The sequence below is a fragment of the Saccoglossus kowalevskii genome, chromosome 9 (genome assembly GCF_978046115.1).
Source record: "Saccoglossus kowalevskii chromosome 9, keSacKowa6.1, whole genome shotgun sequence".
NCBI lineage: Eukaryota > Metazoa > Hemichordata > Enteropneusta > Harrimaniidae > Saccoglossus > Saccoglossus kowalevskii.
The window spans coordinates 29,701,232-29,715,335 of record NC_140649.1 but is presented as its reverse complement, the minus strand read 5'-3'; the positions used below and the strand labels follow the sequence as shown (position 1 = coordinate 29,715,335).

The window sequence follows — 14,104 nt, the reverse complement described above, 5'->3', positions numbered from 1 at the left end:
ATATATATATATATAACTTTGCATGTTAATAGCCTACTTTAAATAAACAAATTTTAAATAAACAAAACTAGGGTGCTTCAAGTTCATTGCCATTATAGATGCACAGTCGTCTAGCACTGACAAACCAATGTGTTGTGATCCGCGTTGTACGTTGAGTGGGACCCATATCGAATACGAGGCGAATATGAGTGTTGAATGTGGTCACACTTGTAGTCATTCCCATCATAAAAGTATTCCCTTATATTCCGTTCATGCCTAGTGATTTGCTTTACAAAGGTCAATGTATATACTCGATGTCATACTGTGTTCTACTTGTCTACAGGGTTAATGCCGCGATTCAGTAACCTGTTGACAGCTTAAATAATAATAATAATAATAATAATAATAATAATAATAATAATAATAATAATAATAATAATAATAATAATAATAATAATAATAATAAATACATATAATCAATCGTCAAATTTAATGACTTATATTTGAGTTATAATTGCAGATGATGTGGTTAGTATCTGTAATACCCCAAAGAGCTCTGTGACATCATGAAGGTATAAACTGTTTATACCTCCATGGTGACATGGAACGTGACAAGCCATAAAACACACACCCGTAGTTGACCTTCATATGCTTTCATCGTTTAACTCACGGCCACGTCTCGTCACATCCTATTTTCTCTGAATTTATTCAATTTCGACGCTGAATTTAAAAAGGTAAAGAAAAATCCAGGGATGCACTTTGCATGTCCATTAGGATCGGAATTTGCATATAAGTATATGGACATCCTCCATGTAGAGTTAACTCTCAAATCAAACTTACTGAACAAACACACATAAGACGCGTAGTACATAAATAACTATCACTATGATATGAGACACAATCTTGAACAGCGCCCAACTTTGTAAGTAGTACGAGTTGCTTATACACTGCCGCACAGCTGCTCCCATCAGTTTACGAGCCCGGGTACCATGAACGCGAACGGCAGACCACGGAGCTCCGACCCCGACCTCACTGCAGTCACAATGGAAGAACAGGCAACAAGCGAATCTTGCTGGGAGCGTTTCCGCGCATGGGTCACCCCGGATAAAATACTTGTAACGCTTCTTCTGCTTGCTATAATTCTGGGCTTCGTGCTGGGATTTACTCTTGGCAACAAATATGAATTTACAGACGAAGAAATCGCCTACATTATGTTTCCCGGAGAACTGTTCATGTCGATGCTGAAAATGATGATAATACCACTCATAACGTCCAGCTTGATAGCTAGTTTGGCTTCACTTGACAGAAAGATATCCGGTAAATTGGGACTCTATGCCATCGTATACTACCTGTGTACCACAATTATCGCCGTTATTATTGGGATAATCATGGTTTTGGCGATACAGCCGGGAAATGCAGGAAAGCAAGATAAAGAAACCGACGGGGAGGATAAAGATCCGGTACCAATACAATTCGCGTTCATGGACTTATTACGGTAAGGTTTACTATCTGTATTCTAAAAAAATGGGTATGATTGGTCCCGTTGAACAGTAATAAGCGCGCTCAATTTTCACTCATCTAATATTGTTTCCTTATCCGCATTACCTACTTTCTTTGTAATAGTTGCCGATGTGATGGGACAATTGTCTCGTCTATAATACTAATTCAACTAAACTAGTGAAGCATAACTATCCCAGAAACCACGCTGTAAAATAATATCTCTCATTTCATACATTCGTTAATATGATTAATGCTATTTATATGAAACACACGTTTCTGGTTGCCCGGTTCGGTCGAATAAATAGCTCAAACTATTTTTGTTCATGGCGAGTGATAAATAACCCAAACCTGACACGTCAACACATGAATTATTATTCATAATTATTACTCTTTAGAAGGCGTTAAAATTATGACCTGTCAAAGCTCACCAGCCAAATTTCTAAGGTCTATCCTTTATTTTTTTGGCCGCAGGGCTTCTATCCTATAGTTTAAGTGCCACAAATTTGCAGTTCACTCGTGGTGGCGATTTGCCTTGTTGTTCTCGGTAAAGCGTGTGGTATTTTCTCGTGTAAAAAGGGACAAGGCCGTGTGGTCATAAAACCCATATCGAAAGGCTTCTAACACTCGGCAACAGAGTTCACAATTTGGTCGATGATACGGTTTAAATATTTTGACTAACTTAGGTAGGCATTTTATTACCTCCACTTCAGAGAAAAGTAAATGTAGTCATTGCCGATCGTGAGAAACTTGTACCACACACCGTTGTATTTACGTGACATTTGCGGAATTGTACCTACACGTTTTATTTGTATTTTTTGAACATCGGTGGCGTCTATAAATATCTCTGTAGACATAACGTTATGTAATTCAACTACATCAGCCAATCCATGAAACTACGCCGGTAATGATGAAATAGGCGTTATTCTGAACAAGTCGTAAAAGTGGAATTTGTCCATGAACGTTGTTAATATTATGATTCTAATACGATCAGTAATGAGTGTTCCGCTGGATAGTCAACAAAAAACGGATTGAAAGACTCCGGCCTCGGAAACGTCGATGGCAACATCGAATCCTAGCAACAAATGTTGTAACATCGGCTATTTGCGCTGGGCTTATATTTCACGCTACAGTGAGAACTTGTACCAAGGCTCAACATCGCTTATGCACCATTCTAATCTTTGGATTTGTATATGCAATTTGGTGAAAATCGTTCAGTTTTGAAATCAGCCAGGTCAATGATTCCAATGTTAACAGTACTATGATTAATGTGATCGATTCGGCTTCGTTTTCACTAAAGTTCGATTATTGGCCCATTCATTTTCTATCGAGATGGGGAATTATAATATCCCACAGGATGCGAGATTTTGGACGGTCACGTGATAGAAACATGGTTGGTAATGAATTGCATTGCCCCAGTGTTTGAATGCAAGAATTAAAAAAAAAAAAAAACAATATTTAAAACATCAGTCTTCATAATTATTTAGTGTCCAGCTCTGATACGTCACTATTTATTTGCTCAATTTGTTGATAATGTTTTTGAATTTCAAAAGAGGAAAAGCAACTGACTAAAAGCGTCAATTTTGAGGTTGGATTATTCATTGTGTGCAACCCGTAGTCATTATTTATTTACTGGTAGGGTGTGACTTTTTTGCATTCATGATTCCTTAATTGAAGTTGATGTTGTATATGACATCGTTAACTACTTACGGTGAATAAATTCAGATTTGTGAAACATTTATTCACTCAATAAAACTATTTTTAAAACTAGAGAAACCATTAAATGATTACGTATACACGCAAAAACTTCATTCTAAGGTCTATGATACAAGTCTTTACACTGTCGTCTGCCAGCTTAATTGGAAACTGGATGGAATGTCGGTGCCTAGACGTGTCGTCTGCAAAAATTGCGGGAAAGTTATGGAGAGCGCTGGTAGTTCAACACATTATATCGCCACGTAGATCGCATCAAAGCATTCCCGAAGAAGTATTTTGCTAAACGATCACGAATTATGTAAACACAGTGCGAGGGTTACGTGACTTTTCAACGTTTCGAAACTCCAATATATTCCAAGATGGCGGAAATGTAAACATACTAGTTTTTTTTTTTTTTTTTTTTTATTCCCCAAATAAAACCGTGACATCAAAACTGATATTGCCTGTACATCACAGTAAATTGAAAATGAAAAGGTCATTTATTAAAATGGATACTTTTATAATTAAGAGTTATCTTGGAATTTCAATCGAATCTGTTATGCCTTATCCAGTGTGCGTGTTGGTTTCTTTACGATTGACTCAATTCTAATTTGCATAAATCATGCCCTGGAATACTACCAAAGATTATTCCTTACAAATTAATAACGGGAGATCTAAAACAAGATCTGTGTTCGAGGAGAAGGGATTTGATGAGCCTGGATTGCTTTTTTGATTAGGTTGCCGACTCGAATCACGTCAAATAAAAATATAAGTACTGTTCACTATACCGACGACAGTCGCACTGCGAGGAATAAAACGGGACGCGTCCTTCGGGCACCTCGCTTTATAGGCGATTAAAGTATCTCACTCCCTCGACAAATCTCGCGTGAGCCCCCTGTGTACCGTCGTCACTCTCACGATGACGTAATGACATGTTTTCTGTAAGTCTCGAATAAACAGTGCAGTATTTGTAGATCATTGATTCGAATGTTGATAAGTGCTTGACAAAGTGCTTTCGATTCAGTAGTCGGAGAATATACGTAAATAACTCATTTTGAGACATGATACGTTTACAGATATATTTCTTTTTTAGTACTTTATCATTGAGTCGTTTATGCAAATCACGACAGCTTAGCAAAGTAGACAATTGGCAAACGTCCGCCAAAACATTCATTCTACTTTTGGGAGCATCAGTGCATGTCCGTTAAAAGAATTGATTTCGAACGAACGATAATTGAGATCCTTCAGGAATTTTCCACGGGTAGGATTATCGCTTAATATCGATGTTCAAGGTTTAAAGGCGGCAGTCGTCGTGCCGCGTCCTGTTCGATATGGGACTCATAGCGACGTATACAACGCGTGTAAAATATATTGTTTATTTACATGAAATTCGAAACACGCGCTGCGCGACGACCACTGCGCTTTAATTATGAGTCGAAACGTCACTGTTCGTTGTGGTGGCTATGATAAAATTAAAAGTGTTATATATCTACCGAACTGTGTAGTAAATATTACTCGACCACACAGTGTTACTATCATATGCTCATCAAACAATTTGAAGCTTTCAGATAAAGAAATCGGGAGAGCTGCTGACAAACATTTTGGAACGGCTTGCTTTTGAGAAAAATCCCTGAGCAAAAAGGTCAAGTGAGGCGAAGGTGATATTTACACAGTCTATTCATTGTAAAGACAGTATTTGAGTTTAGAATTTGAACTTCGTATTCCGTGTAGTATATTGTTGGTTGCAGTTTTTTTTTCTGTTTAGACTGATTCACACTCAATAACCATACAACGTAAGACTATACTGTGAATGGGTCCAACTTGTATAAACTAGTTACCAAGTACGCATGCTCTGCAACCGTGACGTTTTTTCCATTATCGGGGAGTGTTGGCAATGGAACACTTAAAGCGGGAGGGCCGTCGCCTGCGCACTCGCGGGAATTGAGTTCCATGCGACGATAACAACACACGTTAAAACCGCAAAGGTTCATGGGTATACGTTCGTTTGTAAACAATAACACGATATTGCCATCTGACGCATGCGCAGGTGACGACTCCCCCGGACACGAATATACTAAAACAGAAAGGGAAAAGCATCATTTGCGCTGAAGGCAAAAATAGGATATAAATCTAATCTAGATTTGAAAACGCAGATGTCTCCTTTTTTGATAAATTAAACCGTCCGATATTAGTATATGATTCCCGCTTATAACCTTGTGACGAATGCATCAAATGCACTTTTAAAGAAAGCTGCACTACACTACACTACACTACACTACACTACACTACACTACACTACACTACACTACACTACACTACACTACACTACACGACACTACACTACACTACACTACACTACACTACACTACACTACACCACACCACACCACACCACACCACACTACACTACACTACACTACACTACACTACACTACACTACACAACTGGTATAGCACAATAAAAAATCAGTGTGCAAATAAAATTGCATTTAATAAAATTAAAAAAAATCAATTTGCAATAGAAAGCGAAATTTTTTTATGACAATAATAAAAGTAACCAGAAAGGTAAAAATAAACATCATTCGGCGTATTTAATACTATCTTACACTGTCAAATGAAGAACTTACTATAGTTTGCCTAAGTAACCACCAATTAATACAAGCTGATGGGCGATTCGCTCCGCTCAAAAAAAAAAACACATGTTTCCGCTGTTGCTATGTTAGGACATGAACGTGAAGCTAATGTTGGTTTATAGCTAAAACCGGGGCCCCATTTACGAAGTTCACAACGAGTATTCAGCGTCTTCCGAAGTCACTTCACTTTATTACTAGCGCGTTCTTTGCTGTTATTATATTCACGCAGGTTGGACCTTTAAACTAGAATTTGATAAGATAACACACTTTTTTATTATTTCCGACCGTTTTGCGATAGTATTTTCCAAATTCTTTCATTGAACGCAGCATTTACAGTTCAGTCAAAGTTCAAAGTTGCGTTGGGACATTCATACAATGTAACAATGTCGATGCAAATGGTCTCTCGTCGGTGTGCAACTTAGCCAAAATAAAAAGCATGATCATTTGAACACTACCATTACAAGACTGGTAGGAGGTGACACATTTTGCGCGAAAGTATTCAAAAATCAGTTTTAAGCTGTTGCCTTGGCAACGGTGGGTCAGATTTTTTCCAGAATGTTATCGCCTAACTGGAGTGAAGGTGTGACCTGCCTACCAAGTCTGAGCGAAATCGACCCAACCAAAAAACCAAAACAATCACAGAACAATTAGTACTTGAAGACACTGGAAATCAGACACAAAATCAAGCTGAAACCCTTCGCGTCAGCAAAATTTGTCCCTCAAAATTCAGTAGCATTTCAGAGGGTCTAGATTTCAAAAAAATGAAGGACGAGCATGCCCCCGGACCCCCTAGTAAGGTCGCGCCTTCGAGGTTAGTGAGCAGATTTCGTGCCGCTACCTCTCTACCAATCCGAAAACCCCAGAAGAACAAAAGAATGTGTGAAGTATGTTGGAGGAATGAAGCAGAAGACGAAGGACACTTTATAACGTCAGGTTATATAGAACAATCTTACTAGAAAAAGCTTATGAACATATGCGTAATTTTATGACCTTCAACAACCATAGAAAGTCCTTAATTTCAATGAAAACCAAACACACTGTGATCCATATATAACTGGCAAAATTTATTGAAAACCTCTTCTGATTTGTAGGGTCCAAGTCAGTTTCGACCTTTTGCTTTTGTTCAAGTCTTTCTTTCTTTCTTTCTTTTTCTTCCGCCATTTTGTTTTTGTCACTACGTCTTAAGAAAATCGCTGAAAGGAATGGTCTGAAATGTTAGTTCGGTTTCGACAAATTCAATGCGTTATGTGCATGTAATGTGTAGTAGTGACGTATGCCATCACATACATCATGTGTGTTTTCATATCCTGACAGTTTGTGATAACCTCAATACTCGTGACTTCTGATAGTTGACTGAACTAGTTTAGTCTGACAGTCTGCTTACTATTGGTGTCACACTTATATTTATCATGGTCAGGAGAGAGTAACGTGGCCGAGATCCAATTTATGAGCCCGAGCGGGCTTGTGATCTCCATCACAGACACTGCTCTCCGTTTAGAACTGGCATGAACAGGGTGATCAATTACTAGTATGCACAATACTTTGCAAAAGAATTGGTTTACTACGTTGCATATCCATTGGTCTGTTTTTTTTCCTCTTCGTAAAGTGGTGAATATGGGTCAAATTCAGTCAGCTATTGACCATTGTTGTGTTGGGGATCACGATTTCTGCAAACATAAGCGTGTACACATTGCAAAAGAAAGCCATCCGCATTGTTTTAAATGCTTCATATGACACCCCGACTAAATGTCTTTTTAAGAAATGGATGTGCTTTCCGTTAGTCAGCGCATCACTTTCTTTACATGTATCTTAGTCTTTACGGGTTTGAAGGGTCAACACCCGTGAGGATATTTGAATAGCGAATACGAAATACGTTCACAACCATCATACACATTCGGCCACATATTTTAATGTTCTAGTTCACATCCAGTAATGGTCGAAGAGCGTTTTGTTAACGTGGTGTTCACTTGTGGAAGTCTCTACCCATTAGTGTTTAAAGCGGGAGGGTCGTCATCTGCTCACGTGCGGGTCCCAAGCGACGATAACAACACAAGCTAAAAGCGCAAAGGCTCATGGGCAGACGCTTGTTTGTAAACAATGACACGCTAAGGCCATCTGACGCATGCGCATGTGACGACTCTCCCGCTTTAATCGTGTACTTCTATTGGTAAATTTAAACATCTTTTTTTCCTTGATTTTATCAAGGAGCAGGTCGATCGTGAGTGATTTGATTTTTTATATTTATCATGCATCATATATACTTTTTTTTGTATTTGATCCTGTGATAGATTACATTCAGATTTCTAGTGTATTTCACATGTATCTTATGTAAACGAATTATCCTATAATAAGTAAGGAATAAATAAATTTGTTTCTCATGAGTGCTTTGACCAATCAGCTCAACATATATAACATGTATGGCCAAGCTTCGTGCGGGAAAAATACTATAGTTTTGATGCTGTGTTCTATGTTAACATTTCAAACATCGGGGCAATGTGTCAACACTATTTATTGCCGGATTTTCCCGCCAAATTTGTAGTTCATAGTATTCTCAGCATAATTTCAAGTTTCAATTATACTTTGTTATCAGAACATCTACATTGATCAAGGCAAATATCGAACAGTAATGTTTTATTGACATATAGTGACAGCGGTTTCGTCAAATTCAAACCGTTGTGTGCATATATAATGCGTAGTTGCGACACGTATGCCATCACATACATCATGTGTGTTTTCATATCCTGACAGTTTGCGATAACCTCAATACTTGTGACTTCTGATAGTTGATTGAACTATTTTATGCTGGCAATAAGCAAACAATTGGCGCCATACTTATGTTTATGGTCTGGCGAGAGTGATCCAAATCCAATTTATGATCTCGGCCGAGCTTGTGAACTCCACCAAAGACGCTGCTCTCCACTTTAGAGCGGCTACCCATTTTGTCCTAGAAAACTACGAAATCAAAGTTTATAATTCTTGCATCTTTCATTTTAAGTATATCTTTTAGACGTCATCACCGATATTCTACGTAGTAAGTATAGGACGATGTTTAGCGTATAAACATGGCGGAAAATAAACAAATAATCAGTTAGAATGTTGATTACAACGTCAATTGCCGTATAATTTACTATAACAGACCGGTACTCTGCCACACATGTTGCCAAGGTGTTGAGAACCCAAAGTTCGTTCAACGACGTGATTTGTGTTGGCGGGAAAATTATGACGTCACTATAGAAGGGTAGAATTTCATAAAAACAATATTCATGGCGAGGTCAATTGAAAATTCATTCGACTCAACCCAAATGCGAGAATGTCAATACCGCGTGTGGATGAACAAATAAATCATTTCCCAGGGAACGAAAATGTCACTCGGTGGCTTGACGCAAGCACGGATAATGCCAAAGAGTGAAAGCTGACGTGTTATCCTGGCCAGTCTGTGCTTTGTCTTGTTCTTGACGTTAATTAGTCGGAGTATATGATAATGCATGTAAGCGTCGCGTGCTGTGACGTCATAGAGCACGCCAAAATATTCGGCGTCGATGATGCTGTAATGGATGAACGTTCTCCGGCATTCCACAATTGATAAAACCGGCAGTAAATCACATACAGAGTCGGAGTAGTGGTATGTCTGTCTGTGTCTAATCACCAAACCCTGTGGTTAAGTGCACGCTTAATGTAGCAGAAAGTCACCGGGAATACCACTATGCGATGATACAAACTAACGTTCTCCGAGACCGGCCATAATCATCGACACCGCATAGAGTAAGCCCGCGCATTGTTTGTTGTCATCTGTATTCACGTGACGGTAGTTGTCACTGTGAATAAATCACGAAAACGTAAATTTGGATGAGCAATTTCCTGATGAGAGATTTTCCTTATACTTTTCAGATATCGAATAATAGTTTTGATGATTATTGCTTGAGATGAGGTAGCTGAAAGGTGGCCAGATTAGCGAGACCTCGAGACGGGATGAAAGAACCCAGTTAATGCATTGCTTGTCAGTTGCGATTACTCGTACACGTGTTCACAAAATTACTCGTCTAAATCACGGCAACGGAAACACAAGTAAATATTACCGCCTTCATATTCAGGGCCGTATTATAGAGTTTTTAATAGGATTCCATCATGCCCCAACCTGGGCGTAGTGTAGTATGTGCCATGTTCGAGCGATTTTCACTTTTTAACGCGTTTGTATCACAGAAAATAACATGGAATACGGCTTGTTAGATATAGCGCTGCAAATATGCTTCCCTTCAAGACCGTAGGAAGCAAACATTAGTTGGTCCAGCCATCCATCGAGGGTGGTAGGCCTGAGGCGTATGATGACGTGTGCCGAAGGACCACGTCTGCTAGGGGGGACGTGCAGAAGTGGTCCGGCCATAGCCGGTACGATACATAATTTTTTATTTCATTGAAAAAAAACACTAAGTCTAGGTCTTGTCTGCAACTCGTGATGCTGAACAACGGTACTTTAAAGTTCATGTAATAAAGAATCTCTACAGTCAATCTGATTGTCTGACCAGATCTACATGTAATTGATATCGTGGTCAGTCTGTGACGCTTTCACACAAGTGGCACTACATACAAGGCATTTTCTGATTGGTTGACCAATTTACATATTTGAGGTCTCACGAACGAGATCGTCTATAGAGGTTGTTCTGAGCTTTGGGCGTTAGTAGTCAAAAAAATAAAAAAACAAATAGAATTAGAATAATAAATTTGAAAAAAAATATGACGGAAATAAAAACAAATGAACAATTGAAAGGATAAAAACAAAAGAAGGAAAGTCCAAGTGGATCCGATTTTAATGAGATTGTTCCAAAGTAATTGACGAAGAGATGGCACCCCACCCCTCGCCCGAGTCAGTGAAATGTCTGCACCCCGGTTTACCCAGTCTTGTTGAATATAGTTGGTACTCAGAATAAAAGCTGTAGTTATTAGCGGTAAGTCAGGCCCCGAGTGAGATATAACGTATTTTGGAATGTTGGATCTAGTCTACAATTCAATGTTGCTCCGATCATTGCAGTAGTACCTAATAGTAGAAACAGGCAAGATACAATTGCATATCTCTCAGACACAGCGCTACTTATACCTCCGCATCCCCTGGGAGGTGCATATTTCGGTGATATTTAGTGATATTGTGTTTTAAAATAGCATTTCACTAAGTGCTGGCTGAAACTGGCCTCAATTATGATTGTAAACTTAGAAAGTCTGTCACTCAATAGGTGATTTTCCGTTCAACTGTGAGATCTCGCGAGATGCATGAAAGACGCGCGTCGAACGTCTGCCGCAAAAATCGAACGATTTGATTTTGAACTCGAATTTCTTTATTTCGTAGCTCACATCGACCGGCCGATCTTCGACAGAGGAATATTGCTTTCGAATACCCTCACTTAATTGAAATTGTCTATCATCAAATGTGTACAGCACATTATTAAGCATGGAAATGCCCCCAGAATATTTTCGCGTTTGTTGAATCCCACGCGATGTTTGACGCCTCTATGACCTTTGTTTGTCCTGTTTTTACGTTCGATTTCACGCACAACGCGTGATTCTCGCAGTAAACGGAAAATGGTCTATTGACAGGCGTCGACTTTCTTAATACGTACTATGCCCTGGATACTCGGCAATAGTATGTGGTGGCAATAAATAAACATGCACATAACTGTCAATGTGTTAACCCTGCCATATACCACATAGCTAAACACATCAAATATTTGTTCATACTAATAAGCATCACATGATCCAACAACGTTCAATATTGAACACCCTTCCGATGTGTTTGGACATCAAACGTCATCGATGTTGAAAAGAAATGTTTATATAGTTGATAAGTACCATATACACTATAATTGGAAATAACACTTTCCTTAATATGTCTGCAATTTCTTTGTGTATATACAATTGGAATAACATACTCAATCGTAGATTAATCGAAAACTCCATATGGAAAATACAAGTTTTTGAACATAATACAACTACGATCAAAGCACATAGACAACACGTTACAGGCATGGTCATATCAGTAAAATATAGATAAACGGACCCCAAGGTATACAACAACAGATATGATCTCAAGTGTTTTGAAAAGATTAAGCACACCCTGCTCCACCGCCATGTATGTCCACATTTGAAAGTGCCCCACCATATACCCATATTTGGTTCATAGAATGACGAACACATAGACATCGATATATACAATAGTATGTGGAAACTATGTCCTAAGATAGTCTATAAATCATACGACGGAGTTATTTTGGCATTGGGAATCAAACATTAGTGGTTGGCGAATCAACTACCACGTGTCGACAGCTCACACCACAAAGTTAACTGCAAGTTTACTGTACTGTCGGACGCTGATCGCTGGTGGTGAAATAAAAGCTCTGTACGCCATACATCAATGGTTCTCTCTGTTTTACGAGATTTTCATATGCAGGCATCCGTGAAAGAAGCTGGCTGATATATTTTCAATTACTATATACGCTAAGTGATTTCAAGGGCATACTGTCTTAGACTATATGTTGATTTTTTTTTTTAATCCAAGCACAGATTAAATTGATTTTAAAACCCTATCACGTCATCCTTGATTTGGTTTGAAAATGACGGAAACCGCGTTTCCTGTCATACATCAAATGTACTCGTATTATATCCCGTGAATGTTTCAACATCTCCTGATGCCGATGAACAGTATACCTTTTATGTAAATAACCGAAGTGTGTAACTAAGTGCGTAGATCCCCGATACAAGACTCGTGGTGAAGGTGTCCGTCTGTTGGAGCGACCCAAAACCACGAATGTATTCAATTCAATCTATTAGTAATACAACAATTATATAAACAGTCAATTGGCTAATTTGTTGACTTATTTTTGTACATGCCACGGGTCAGGTAAATAAAGTTCGAGAATCGACTTTCACCCTGAATGAACTTACTTTAGATGCTGGTGTCCAAATTTGAGGTAAAAATGACAATTTGTAATTTTTCTCAGCTTTTATGTGTTTTGTGTATATTTGTAATTCGGTATACGTTTGATTGGTATAATGCCATTGCGTTACTATTTGATCCATTTATTTCATGCGTAATTGCGAGAATATATTGCGATGCTAATTATGCAAATAAGTATAGACATATATGGTTATACCCGATATTTTGCAGCCATTTGTAATTTTAGATTACTATGTGGTCGTCTATTTTTTTTTCTATTTTTATTTTTATTATTATTAACGTCGAATAATGTGTTTCTTGTTAATATTTTGTATCACCTTTGGTTGTTTTGTTTAAATGTGTATTTAATGTTTAGCAACGATATCAATGTGTCAAGTATCGATGCTAATTTCAATAATCGCAAACATAGATTTGTCAAATATATCCTAAATAAATATACGCACTTCTTAAGAGTTAGTTATTTTGAACATAAATGCCAATAGAGCTGATAACCTCCTGTTTGAACTCCATTCGATCACATTTATATATCTAAATAAAAAACGTGAACTTGGGCATACGTAAATTAAGGGTAAGTTATGTGGAGGCAAAATGTCTGTAGTCCGTCCAATCCAATCTGATACATCTTATGAATCAGTATGTAATCTTGATCTGCTGGGACATTGGACTGCCACACATACATAATGTTAGAGATGTCATGAAAACATGTTTGTTTTTTCGTGTGCTATCACATTGAATTTCAAATGACAGAATGTTCTTATATACATACGCACTGATATACTATGACATAGTAATTGTAATCAGATCAGGTAGACCAATGTAATAAATCAGTGCAGTTTACTCTCATGGATTTGTTTAAAATCATAAAGATATCTTTTCTAGTGTTGATGAGTATTTCTGTTAAAAATGATATTTTGGGCTACTTTTTAAAAACCGCTAATGCAATCGTTTATTTGTTTAATATGTCTGTACTTTGAATGGACTCATCTAAATTTTGTTCATTATTATATCTCCAATACATAAATTGTGATGACTATTGGGGTGATATTTTCACCTTCTTCTTGAAAACTGAATGCGTTAATTAATTAATATATGAATGCAGGTAACTCCGAAATGTTTGAAAAGAAACAAATATAACTATCAATAACTGTAAAAACGCATTAAGAGTAAGAAACATAAATGAAAACAATTAAAATATATTACATGATAACAGACCAAGGACGAGCATTTATATAAATATTCTGTGAGACAAATGCAGTCCCATGCAGTCCCGGAAATTGTTATGTGTGTGTTCATTATTGCAGTATTTCCAAAGGACAAGGCTATAATAGTTTTCCTATGTTTTTAAATCATGAAATGTTT

General features: G+C 37.8%; 1 protein-coding gene across 1 annotated transcript in view; it reads left to right on the top strand.

Moving 5' to 3' along the window:
• The first annotated feature begins 940 nt into the window (after positions 1-940).
• LOC144351992 (excitatory amino acid transporter 3-like) overlaps positions 941-14,104 on the top strand; it is a 30,480-nt gene continuing 17,316 nt past the window's right edge. Inside the window, exon 1 of the mRNA XM_085503391.1 lies at positions 941-1,474. Within this exon, the coding sequence (XP_085359517.1) occupies positions 969-1,474 (506 nt within the window). The 5' untranslated portion in view covers positions 941-968. The remainder of the gene's footprint in view (positions 1,475-14,104) is intronic.